The 12,860-nt window shown below is 44.4% G+C and overlaps 1 protein-coding gene across 1 annotated transcript in view; it reads left to right on the top strand.

Annotated features, from left to right (window-relative positions):
• Positions 1 to 12,860, top strand: part of SLC9A1 (solute carrier family 9 member A1) — a 125,021-nt gene that overhangs the window by 101,087 nt on the left and 11,074 nt on the right. The window contains exons 3-6 of the mRNA XM_058195914.1: positions 5,839 to 6,056; positions 7,102 to 7,304; positions 7,581 to 7,670; positions 12,704 to 12,774. Of these exons, the coding sequence (XP_058051897.1) occupies positions 5,839 to 6,056; positions 7,102 to 7,304; positions 7,581 to 7,670; positions 12,704 to 12,774 (582 nt within the window). The remainder of the gene's footprint in view (positions 1 to 5,838; positions 6,057 to 7,101; positions 7,305 to 7,580; positions 7,671 to 12,703; positions 12,775 to 12,860) is intronic.

Below are 12,860 nucleotides of genomic sequence, written 5' to 3'. Positions count from 1 at the left end.
GGCTTAATTTTTTAAATTTTTCGAATTTTAATAATTTTAACTGGGGTATTTTATTTATGGGTCAAATTTGACGGTTTTAATTTTCGGCCATTTATAGAATAGGTTATTTTAACTGTGGTTTTAATTTGTATATTGTACTGTTTTAATTTGGCTGTACACCGCCCTGAGTCCTTCGGGAGAAGGGCGGTATAAAAATCTAAATAATAAATAAATAAATAAATAAATAAATAAATAAATAAATAAATAAATAAAAGGAAGTCTAGGGTTGCTGGTAGCGTATCAATATTTTAACAGTAACGGAGTTGGAAGGACCTTGGAGATCATCTAGCCCAACCTCCTGCTCACTCAGGAGACCTAATTTATTGTTGTCCATTGCACAGTCAGCCAGATGGTTAGACTGGATTTGGCCTTTTTATCCACCTATCAGTTTTTCCCCCCAAGGATCTGGGGTAGGCAGATACTGTCTGTTTGATGGTGTTAAAGGTATTGTTGTAATGCTGTAAGCTGTTCCGAGGAAAGCTGCCTTTTGCAATTGACGGAGGGCGATTTTTGTCAATGCCGACAGTGCTCCAGAAGTTGGAACTGCACACAAGGTACCTATTTTTGGTACTACCTTTGCTTCCTTTTGCCAGAGTTTGTTCTGTCTCAGGACTTTGTATTGTGATTTTCTCCAGTTTAGTCTGCCGTCTCCAGATACTGCGGTATTCGCTATTCAGATGGAGAAGTCCTTGGTGCTCTCCAAACATGCTTCTTTTCTTCTCTTTTCTTGTTTCATTACCCAAACTAGATAACATCATCGGTGCTATTGGCTGCCCAATCAACCAGATATTTAGACTCGATTTGGCACTTTAATCCACCTATTGAGCTCTCCCCAGGGACATAAGATAGGCAGGTTGTTGTTTTTTTGAGGGTCTTAAAGGTGTTCCAAGTAAAGCTGCCTTTTGCAATTGACTGATGGTGATTTTGCCAATGCCAATGGTGTTCAAATGGTGCGGCTGACATTTTGGAGGCAAGGCCCCTATTTATTGGTACCATCTCTGCTTTCTTTTGCCATAGACGTTCTACTTCTATTTTCAGGTATTTATTTATTAAATGATTTGTTAGAATTACAGCCTCTCTTTCCTCCAAGAACTCATTTGCATTCGGGTCTCTCTCCTTCAACAGCCGAGGTGGCGCAGTGGTTAGAGTGCAGTACTGCAGGCTACTTCAGCTGACTGCTAGCTGCAGTTTAGCAGTTCAAATCTCACCAGGCTCAAGGTTGACTCAGCCTTCTATCCTTCTGAGATGGGTAAAATCAGGACCCAGATTGTTGGGGGCCATAGGCTGACTCTGTAAACCGCTTAGAGTGGGCTGTAAAAGCACTGTGAAGCAGTATATAAGTCTAAATGCTATTGTTATGATAGGTTGAAGTGAGAAAGAGAGAGAGAGAGAGAAACTGGCTCAAAGTCACCTAAGACAATCAGTCAGTTATAAACCTATCTTAATAAATAGTCAATAAAATTTAAGATAAAATTAAACAGTAAAATAACCTGACTAGAATCCATACGTGAGGTCCAAAAGAAGCCATCTACGTCTAGGTTATGAAATACTCTCTAAAATTTCATAAAATGTGATAACATCTGAATTTGCAAAAAATGTGATTGTATCTAAACTGTAAGTAAAATACGATATGTAAATAATGATAATCACAAACTAAAAAGACCTTCAAACAGAAGTAGAACCACAATGGCAAAAGGAAGCAAAGTAGAAAGCCAATAGGAATAAGCACTTTGGGCCCACCAATCCCAAACATTTGAAGCAGCCCTTGAACATCATCAGCATTGACGAATCAGGGTCAGTCAATTGCAAAAGGCAGCTTTTGCATGGTGTAGCAGTGGTTAGAATGCAGTATTGCAGGCTAATTCTGCTGGCTGCTAGCAGTTTGATCCTGACCAGCTCAAGATTGACTCAGCCTTCCATCCTTCTGAGGTGGGTAAAATGAGGACCCAGATTGTTGGGGGCAATATGCTGACACTGTAAACTGCTTAGAGAGGGCTGTAAAGCACTGTGAAGCGGTATATGTCTAAGTGCTATTGCTATTTACTTGGAACAGCTTACACCTTTAATACAATTAAACAACAGCACCTTTAATATAATTGTGTAACACCTTTCATATAATTAAACAACAGCATCTGGTTCCTGAGAAAGACTCAATAGGTGGACACAAATGCCACAAAAATTCCTGGCCTTCTTTGCTCTTGGGGTCTCCTATTTTGTGTCCTGATCTTATTGAATTCCTAAATGTGGCCACTGATATTTGGCTTTAAGCCCAAAATGACCCTTAAGTTAACCATATTTACATCCTCCTGTCCTAAATTTGCAATCTGCACATATCTGTTGAAAAAAATGCCACAGATAGTTCTCGACTTACGACCAGTTCCAAAGTTCTGACATCTACTACATTCTCCCCCATGGTCACGTGACCACATTTGGGCACTTGGCAACTGGCTCACATTTGTGGCTGTTTGCAGTGGCCTGTGGTCACGGGATCACAATTTATGTCAGGGTTTTTTTGCTGGAAATTGCTATTTATTTCCAGTTTTCAGCAAAAATCACCCCATAGCAAACGATGGGTCCTCTTTAATGACTGCAGCATTTGCTTTATAACCACAGCATTCACTTAATGACCACCACAAAAGAAGTCACAAAATCAGATGTGGTCAGGCAGTAATCACTTTTCAACCCTCATGATTTATGACTGAAATAGTAGACTTACGGTCGTAAGTCGAGGTCTACCTGAACTTAACCACGGCTTTTAAAATGCATAGATAGAGTAGCTCATATTTCTTCTCTGAACTCCAGAGGTGAAGTAACTGGTCAGTGGTATTTTTTTCCAGCGGCGGTATATATAGATCAGAGGTCTTCAAACTTGGCAGCTTTAAGACTTGTGGACTTCAACTCCCAGAATTCTCCTATGCTGGCTGGAGAATTCTGGGAGTTGAAATCCACAAGTCTTAAAGCTGCCAAGTTTGAAGATCTCTGAAATAGTCCCCAACTTATGACCATAACTGAGGCCAGAATTTCTGTTGGTAAGCAAGGCAGTTATTAAGTAAATCCGACTTCCCCCAGTTGACTTTTCATGTTGAATGGCGGCTGGGAGAATTGTTAAGTGGGACTCTACAACCGCCGTAAATATATATTAGTTGCCAAGCGTCCGAAATTTTGATCCATCACTCTGGGGTATACCGTGATGGTCATAAGTGAGAGATCTGGTCATAAGTCCAGTGGTGGGACTCAAGTAATTTAACCAACCGGTTCTCTGCCCTAATGATTTCTTCCAACAACCAGTTTGCTAAACTGCTCAGAAAGTTAACAACCGGTTCTCCCCAAGTGGTGCGAACCGGCTGAATCCCACCATTGCATAAATCCCTTTCTTTTTTAAGTGTCATCGTAACTGAAGCTTTTCTTCTCTGACAGCCAGAAGAAGGACCTTGCTTTTAGTTGCTCTCGGGGTTCCAATGAAGCTTGTTGCCTCTCCTCCATTTTGTTCCCCCAATTCTCTTGGAGGCTTAGAGAAAAAGCAGCTTCCTGCCAAGCTTGCGGGGTGACTCATCCTCCGGCTCCCTGGCTGGCGACGACACCAATACTGTCAGCAGAATCGACTAGAAAACCTCCCTCGCTATAACACCAGCAGAGAGAGACAGGAGCGCCAACTCAGTCAGTCAGGGCCATAAAAGAAGTGGCCGTGGGGAACCTTGTGTGTGTGTGGGGGGGAGGGAAAGTGCAGTGGGGGGACACACACACAACCTTTTGGATTCAGGGGTACTTGGCCCTGTCTTACTGATGCGCTTCCCTTAGGAATGTGGATGAGTCATTGTAGATCGACTGCTGAGCTGTAATCTTGACTCACCCTGATTAGCTGGGTAAAGAAATGGAGAGAAATTGCTGGCGGGGCAGGGGGGGGGGACAAGTTTCTAGTACACCTCTTCCCCCCCAGCAGACAAGTGGCAGAGGTGAACTGGAAGATAGATTTCCACCCCCCACACACACACATTACTGAACTACAGTTTTTACCACAACCCCTGAGCCTGCCTGCCTGCCTGCCTTCCTTCCTTCCTTCCTTCCTTCCTTCCTTCCTTCCTTCCTTCCTTCCTTCCTTCCTTCCTTCCTTCCTTCCTTCCTTCCTTCCTTCTCTCATTCTCTCTTCTCACACATCCTTATTACTGAACTACAGTTTTTACCACAACCCGAATCTTCCTTCTTCTCTCCCTCCCTCCCTCTCTTTCTCTCTCTCTCTCTCTCTCTCTCTCTCTCTCTCACACACACACACACATCCTTATTACTGAACTACAGTTTTTACAACCCCTGAGTCTGCCTTCCTTCCTTCCTTCCTTCCTTCCTTCCTTCTTTCCTTCCTTCCTTCCTTCCTTCCTTCCTTCCTCCCTCCCTCCCTCCCTCCCTCTCTCTCTTTCTCACACATCCTTATTACTAAACTACAGTTTTTACCACAACCGGAGTCTTCCTTCCTTCCTTCCTTCCTTCCTTCCTTCCTTCCTTCCTTCCTTCCTTCCTTCCTTCCTTCCTTCACTCTCTCTCTTTCTCTCTCTCTTTCACATCCTTATTACCGAACTACAGTTTTTACCACAACTGGAGTCTTCCTTCCTTCCTTCCTTCCTCCCTTCCTCCCTTCCTCCCTCCCTCCCTTCCTTCCTTCCTTCCTTCCTCCCTTCCTCCCTTCCTCCCTCCCTCCCTTCCTCTCATTGTATTTTTGTTATTAGCCATTTGAAAGAAAAGATAACGAGCAGAAAGACAAAGGACTAAAATACAAATGAATAAACACACAATTTAAACATGGTCCAGAGATAGCATAACCTTAGGTAGGGCACAAATGAAGAATATATTAAACTGTTTCAAAAGATTAAAAGTTGCTTTTTAAGCTCTAAGCTAACGGAACATATGGGTGTCTAGGCTGGGTGTGAAGCCATGGGAAGGCCACTTCCTCTAAGAGCATATTTTAGTCTTGCGTAGGGTTTAGAGAGGAAAAATGTCTCCCACTTACTCACACGTTGGCAGTTCCTGATTGCCAGAGACAACCAAATATGAACGCTTAACACAAGATCTTATATTAAGGCTCAATTTTGAGTGATGTAGATCACTCCTAGATGGACACGGTGGCTCAATGGCTAAAATGCTGAGCTTATTGATTGAAAGGTCAGCAGTTCAGCGGTTCGAATCCCTAGTGCCACGTAACAGGGTGAACTCCCGTTCCTTGTCCCAGCTTCTGCCAGCACGTAAAAAATGCAAGTAGAAAAATAGGGACCACCTTTGGTGGGAAGGTAACTCAAAGCCTTTGGCGTTGAGTCATGCTGGCCACATGACCACGGAGACGTCTTTAGACAGCGCTGGCTCTTCGGCTTTGAAACGGAGATGAGCACCACCCCCTAGAGTCTGGAACGACTAGCACATATGCGCAAGGGGAACCTTTACCTTTTTAGATAGCTCCTACAAACATTCCTCTCTGCATTTTTTCCTTCCAAGCGTGATCATCTGGTGGAATGGACCATCTTCTCAGCAAGATCAGGGATGTTGGTCTTCCCATAGCCCAGGGCAGTGGTGGGATTCAAGTAAGTTAACAACCGGTTCTCTGCCTTAATGATTTCTTCGAAGAACCAGTTTGCCAAACTGCTCAGAAAGTTAACAACCGGTTCTCCCGAAGTGGTGCAAACTGGCTGAATCCCACCACTGGCCCAGGGGTGTCCAAACAAAGCTGGCTGAGGAATTCTGGGAGTTGAAGTCCACAAGTCTTAAAAGTTGCCAAGTTTGGACACCCGCCATAGCCCATGTCTCTCTTTCTTGCAGGCTGATTGCTGCCGGGGTGGTAATGCGCCCTTACGTGGAGGCCAATATCTCCCACAAGTCCCACACAACCATCAAATATTTCCTGAAGATGTGGAGCAGCGTCAGTGAGACCCTCATCTTCATCTTTCTTGGTGTCTCCACCGTGGCCGGGAAGCACCACTGGAACTGGGCCTTCGTCATTTGCACCTTGATTTTCTGCTTGATAGCCAGGGTTTTAGGTCCGGACCTGTTGCTCAAATGGGAAATAGGGCAGGGGTGATAAATGAAAGTTACTGGTTGTCTCCTTTAAAGCTGTTACATGGCTTGGGGTCCAGGTTATTTGAAGACCCACCTCTCCTTAGTTAAGCATCTACCCAGCCCACTAGAGCAGTGGTCTCCAACCTTGGCAACTTTAAGCCTGGAGGACTTCCACTCCCAGAATTCTGAGAGTTGAAGTCCACAAGTCTTAAAGTTGCCAAGGTTGGAGACCTCTGCACTAGAGTGTGAAGGCGAGGTCTATTGTGGGTCCCTGTCTATTAGGGAGGCACACCTTGTGGGATCAAGGTAAAGGGCTTTCTCCATGGTGGCCTGGTGGATATTCCTTCCCACAAAGATAAGATTGGCCTCCCACCTTGTTACTGAGCGATGGCTCAGTGGCTAAGACTTGCCGATTGAAAGGTCAGCAGTTCAGCGGTTCGAATCCCTAGTGCCGCATAATGGGGTGAGCTCCCGTTTCTTGTCCCAGCTTCTGCCAACCTAGCAGTTCGAAAGCACGTAAAAAATGCAAGTAGAAAAATAGGGACCACCTTTGGTGGAAAGGTAACAGTGTTCTCTGCCCATTGTTTCACCCCAAGGACCCTCAGCTCAGCCAGGCCTGAATATTGAAAAACACAACCAGAAAGCAGGAGACAAGGACAACTGCCCAACTGAGAGAGACCCCTCAGCAAAATAGATATTATGAGCCATGGTGACGCAATGGTTAGAGTTCAGTACTCTATTGCACTTGCTCTAATAGCAAGTGCTATTGCTATTAGAGTATAAGAGTAGCCCTCGGCAAGATAGGTAGCCAATAAATTTAATAAACAAACAAATGTTACGTTTTGCATGCTATGCTATGTGTGTGCGTGCGTGCGTGGGCCCACTAACCTACCCAATCAGTGTAAATGCGCTGTGCGAACCGTGTGATTTGAAACCCTGAAGAAAAAATGAAAGCCGAGAGCTCTGTATGTGTCAAAAGTGCCGTTAGGTAATCTGTGCCTCTCTGTCTTTTCCACCTTTGCTCAGGTGTGCTGGGGTTGACGTGGTTCATCAACAAATTTCGCATTGTAAAGTTGAGCCCGAAGGATCAGTTCATCATTGCCTACGGTGGCCTGCGAGGGGCCATCGCCTTCTCTCTCGGCTACCTTCTGGAACATAAGCATTTCCCGATGCGAGACATGTTTCTCACAGCGATCATCACAGTCATATTCTTCACGGTCTTTGTGCAGGTAGATCTGTATACAGCATGCGCAGATCACTTTCGACGTTTGGGTCAGTGGGTGGAGCCTCCTGCCAGTTTCACTACCAGTTCTATAGAACCCACCACTGCTCTGGAGCCCAGGGAGGGCAAAAACGCCCATGCGGCATGGTGCAGGAGGCCAACTAGGCCACGCCTACCATGGCCACGCCCACCCAGCAACTGGGCAGAGAACCCCTTGGTAAAATTTTTGAAGCCCACCCCTGGGAACGGCTGGTGGAATTTACCCTGACTTGTCTCTCTGCAGGGGATGACCATCCGCCCTCTGGTAGATCTTCTGGCGGTGAAAAAAAAGCAGGAGACCAAGAGGTCCATTAATGAGGAAATTCACACTCAGGTGATGGTTCATTTCTAGCTGCTGTTAAAGCATCTTGATGGTGTGTCTGTGTGAGTGCAACTGCAACCAGTTGTATCGATATTCTTCCCATCTGCAAAATGTATTTTAAAATGTTTTTTTTTTTAAACGGAGGGCCATGTTTTCTACATTGTCTTTCACAATATCTAACATTTCAAAGATTTTTTTTTTTAAATAGATAGTCCTCAACTTGCAACCACCATTGGAAGTTTACCATCATTTTTACCATGGTCATTAAGTGAATCACCACAGCCGTTAAGTGAATCACATGGTTGCTAGGCAAATTCAGCTTCCCTAATGGACTGCTTGCCAGATTTTCTATTTTCTTGCCAGATCCCCTTTCCTAAGAGGTCTATAAGGAGCATGCATAAAAGGACAAACATGCCTACCGTCCCTGTCCTACTGTTGCTTCATGCTTATACTTGTGTATGGTGTTATGACAAATAAATAAAATAAAAAAATAAAATAGATTTAAACCACGAAAGGCAAGATGCTGCAATTGTTGTAAATGCGAGCTGGTTGCCGCGTGCTTGAACCGCAATTATGTGACCTTGGGGGTTGCGTGATGGTTGTGACTTCAAGGACTCGTCGTAAGCCAGTCACTTTTCCTGAGGCTGTCATAACTTTGAATCATTGTAAAATGAACAGTTCAAACTCTGATGTTGGAGAAGACTACTGCGAGTCCTTTGGACTGCAAGGCGAACAAATAAGTCAGTCCTGGAGGAGATCAATCCTGACTGCTGTTTAGAAGGCCAGATCCTGAAGATGAAACTCAAATACTTTGGCCACTTAATGAGAAGGAAGGACTCACTGGAGAAGAGCCTAATGCTGGGAAAGATTGAGGGCAAAAAAAGAATAGAATAGAATAGAATAGAATATATATATTTTTTTTATTGGCCAAGTGTGATTGGACACACAAGGAATTTGTCTTGGTGCATATGCTCTCAGTGTACATAAAGGAAAAGATACGTTCATCAAGGTACAACATTTACAACACAATTGATGATCAATATATCAATATAAATCATAAGGATTGCCAGCAACAAGTTATAGTCATACAGTCATAAGTGGAAAGAAGGGGATGACAGAGAACGAGGTGGTTGGATGGAGTCACTGAAGCAATCGGTGTGAGCTTAAATGGACTCCAGAGGATGGTAGGGAACAGGAAGGCCTGGAGGAACGTTGTCCATGGGGTCGCAATGGGTGGGACACGACTTCGCAACTAACAACAACAACAAAAATGAACAGGCTGAAGTGGAGGATTATGTACCTGCCTGATTTAATAATTAAAGCAAGGACTCTGCTGCCACCTATGGCAGAAACCTGGCAGTGCAACTTAAATGAACTGTCTTGTGTTCTTAATTCAGCCTTCCCCAATCTGGTGCTTCTCCTACAATCTTCCCCTACTGGATGGAGTAGAGGCAAGTTGTGCCCCTGGTTGTTAAGTTCCCCATCAAAAGGACCTCCAGGAGATAGCAAAATATAATCATAGCAAATGAACCCTACCTGAGGAAGCTTTGTATTTTCATTCTGACTATTTTCGTTGAGGGCTAGTCAAGGAAGTTACATTGTGAAGATAGGCTTCTATCGGAGAGACAAGGTTAGCTACAGGCAGTCTTTGACTTATAGCCTTTTTTGTTTAATGACCACGGTGCTGCAGTGGTTAGAATGAAGTACTACAGGCTCCTTCTGCTGACTGCTGGCTGCCAGCAGTTTGGCAGTTCGAAGTTCACCAGGCTCAAGGTTGACTCAGTCTTCCGTCCTTCCGAGGTCAGTAAAATGAGGACCCAGATTGTTGGGGGCAATAGGCTGACTCTGTAAAACCGCTTAGAGAGGGTTGTAAAGCACTGTGAAGTGGTATATACTGTATTTTTCGGAATATAAGAACCGCCTTTCCCCCCCAAAAGAGAGGGTGAAAATCTGGGTGCATCTTATATTCCGAATGTAGCCCAGCTTCTCAAATGGAGGTTGCAGAGGCTGAAAAAAGCATCAGAAACGGAGTTTCAGAAGTTTTAGAGGCAGAAAAAAAGCAAAAAAAAAAAGCAAGGCACAAAGCTCACAACCAAGGAACCTGTTGCTAAAATTTATCTATGGAACAGCTGATTGGGGGTATTCCGGAGGCCGACCTACCTGCCAATCAGCTTTTTTCTTATTTTCCTCCCCAAAAACTAAGGTGCATCTTATACTCCAAAAAAATACGGTAAGTGCTATCGCTATTCAAAGTTACAACAGCACTGAAAAAAACTGACTTACGGCCATTTTTTTACACTTAAAACCATTGCACTACCCCCATGGTCACATGATCAAAATTTGGAGGCTTGGCAACTGGCATGTATTTATGATGTTTGCAGTGTCCTGGGGTCACGTGATCCCCTTTTGCAACCTTCCGACCAGTATGGGGAAGCCAGATTCACTTAACAACCGTGTAACTAGCTCAACCACTGCAGTGCTTCGCTTAACAATTGTCTCAAGAAAGGTCATAAAACGGGGCAAACTCACGTAACAACTGCTTTGCTTAGCAATAGGGCTCAAGTGTGGTCGTAAGTCGAGGACTACCTGTCTTTAGGTGCCATCATTAGCACTGAACTCCTGTTGACTGCTGCATGGAATTCTTGACTATCCTGACCAGATTTTTCTTATAGCTGGGAACTCGTCCAGGAATAGTTCCGTAATCTGATTGATCTCATCCATTCACTGTATCCATTGTTTATTCCTTGTGCTTTCCTTAATGTTGCCAAGCCCTCTTTCTCATCCATTATCCACTTACATCCCATCCCTCAACTATGTGGTTTTCTGCAGGGAGTCATTGAGCTTTATGTGTTTTAAATTTCAAACCTTTATTGTTAATGGACAACATGTGTACAATGAGATTGGCGGAGCGTCCCTTAGTTCACCCCACCTCCCAGCACAAATACATCTCAATAACTCACAGTGAAAGAAAGAAAATCCCTAACCCAGTAAATCATACTAACAAACACACAATCCTCAATTGTTGTGGCCAGCCAGCGGCCAGCGGAACTGGTGGCAGACTCAGTCAGTGAGGAGATTGGGGAGGAACATGGGCCAGTCCTGGAGTCTGGGGAAGGCACTGATGAGTGCTCTGCGTCGGAGGCAGAGATGGGGCCAGGGCCGTCTGACAGTTGTCAGCTGCCTTCAGAGTCAGAGATCAGTGGGGCTGAAGAACAGCTGGAGCCTGTTCCCAGTGTGCTCATGCGCAGAGCTGCCAGGAGAAGGGAACAGCTAAGGAACAAGGGTCGACTCGGGAGTAAAGCCACAGGTGGACGGTAAATGGCCCCTCCCAGAGGGAATAAAGAGAAGCGAAAGGGGAGGGGAGTTTTCAGGAGACAATTAGTTCATTTAATTGGTTCGTGACTCTCAGAGACTTCTTGCCAAGTTTTGAAGATATCGGCCTGGCAGTTCTCCAAGCCAGCTAAGGTCTGTGACTGTAAATTCTCCCTTGAAAGACTTTGCTCAGTGGCTAAGACACTGAGCTTGTCAATCAAATGGTCGGCAGTTCAGCAGTTTGAATCCCTAGTGCCGCATAACGGGGTGAGCTCCCGTTACTTGTCCCAGCGTCTGCCAACCTAGCAGTTCAAAAGCACGTCAAAAATGCAAGTAGACAAAATATGGACCACTTTGGTGGGAAGGGAACAGCGTTCCTTGCACCTTTGGCATTCAGTCATGCCAGCCACGGAGACGTCTTCAGACAGCGCTGGCTCTTCGGCTTTGAAATGGAGATGAGCACCGCCCCCTAGAGTCGGCAACGACTAACACATATGTGTGAGAGGAACCTTTACCATTAAAAGGAAGTCATCAGTTGTTGTTTCACCTTGTTCTTCCGCAAGACCCTGAGGAAGTGGATACTCTGTTGGGCCTTCCTGGCCACCTGGATTGTGTTATTTTTCCAGGTGAGATCTTGGCTAAGGTGGACTCCCAGGAATTTGAAGGTCCAGAATTTCAATAATAATAATAATAATAATAATAATAATAATAACAACAACAACAACAACAACAACAACAACAACAACAACAACAACAACAACCACCACCACCACCACCACCACCACCACCAGATCACCATTGGTCAGCTGCAGAAGGCCACCTTACTGGGATCTGCTCGCATAATTCGCCGATACATCACGCAGTCCTAAACGCTTGGGAAGTGTTCGACTAGTGATCTGTGATACGAAATCCAGCATAATTATCTCGTTTGCTCTGTATACTGTCATTTTGTGTAAATAAAATAACAACAACAACAACAACAGTTGGAAGGGACCTTGGAGGTCTTCTAGCCGAAGCAGAGCCCTACACCACTTCAGACAAATGCTTATCCAACATCTTCTTAAAAATTTCCAGTGTTGGAGCATTCACAACTTCTGCAGGCAAGTTGTTCCACTCATTAATTGTTCTGACTGTCAGGAAATTTCTCCTTAGTTCTAAGTTGCTTCTCTCCTTGATTAGTTTCCACCCATTGCTTCTTGTTCTACCCTCAGGTGCTTTGGAGAATAGCTTGACTCTTTCTTCTTTGTGGCAACCTCTGAGATATTAGAACACTGCTATCATGTCTCCCCTAGTCCTTCTTTTCATTAAACTAGACATACCCAGTTCCTGCAACTGTTCTTCATATGTTTTAGCCTCCAATCCTCTAATCATATTTGATGCTCTTCTCTGCACTCTTTCTAGAGTCTCCACATCTTTTTTCATTGTGGCGACCAAAACTGAATGCAGTATTCCAAGCGTGGCCTTACCAAGACATTATAAAGTGGTATTAACACTTCACATGAACTTGATTCTATCCCTCTGTTTATGCAACCCAGAACTGTGTTGGCTTTTTTGGCAGCTGCTGCACACTGCTGGCTCATATCTAAATGGTTGCCCACTAGGAATTTACTGGTTTTTCCCTCACAATTCATAGTATTCACAGTCCTTTTCACACCTGCAATTGGGAGGCGTCATTCTTCTTGAGAGAAGGCAATGTTCAAACACTAAATTCACCTTTTTTCTTTTTGAAATAGTTTCTGGATCACCTCTTGACGGGAATTGAGGATATATGCGGCCACTATGGACATCACCACTGGAAGGACAAGTAAGTGTCACCAGAGCGGAAGAAACAAATAAAGAAAATAACTGTCGAAATACTTACTCATTTTGATGCCTTTGTCCATGTTTGTT

This window comes from Ahaetulla prasina, chromosome 10 (genome assembly GCF_028640845.1).
Source record: "Ahaetulla prasina isolate Xishuangbanna chromosome 10, ASM2864084v1, whole genome shotgun sequence".
Taxonomy (NCBI): Eukaryota; Metazoa; Chordata; class Lepidosauria; order Squamata; family Colubridae; genus Ahaetulla; species Ahaetulla prasina.
Note: the sequence above shows the minus strand (reverse complement) of the source record. Positions and strands in the feature narration are given on the sequence as shown.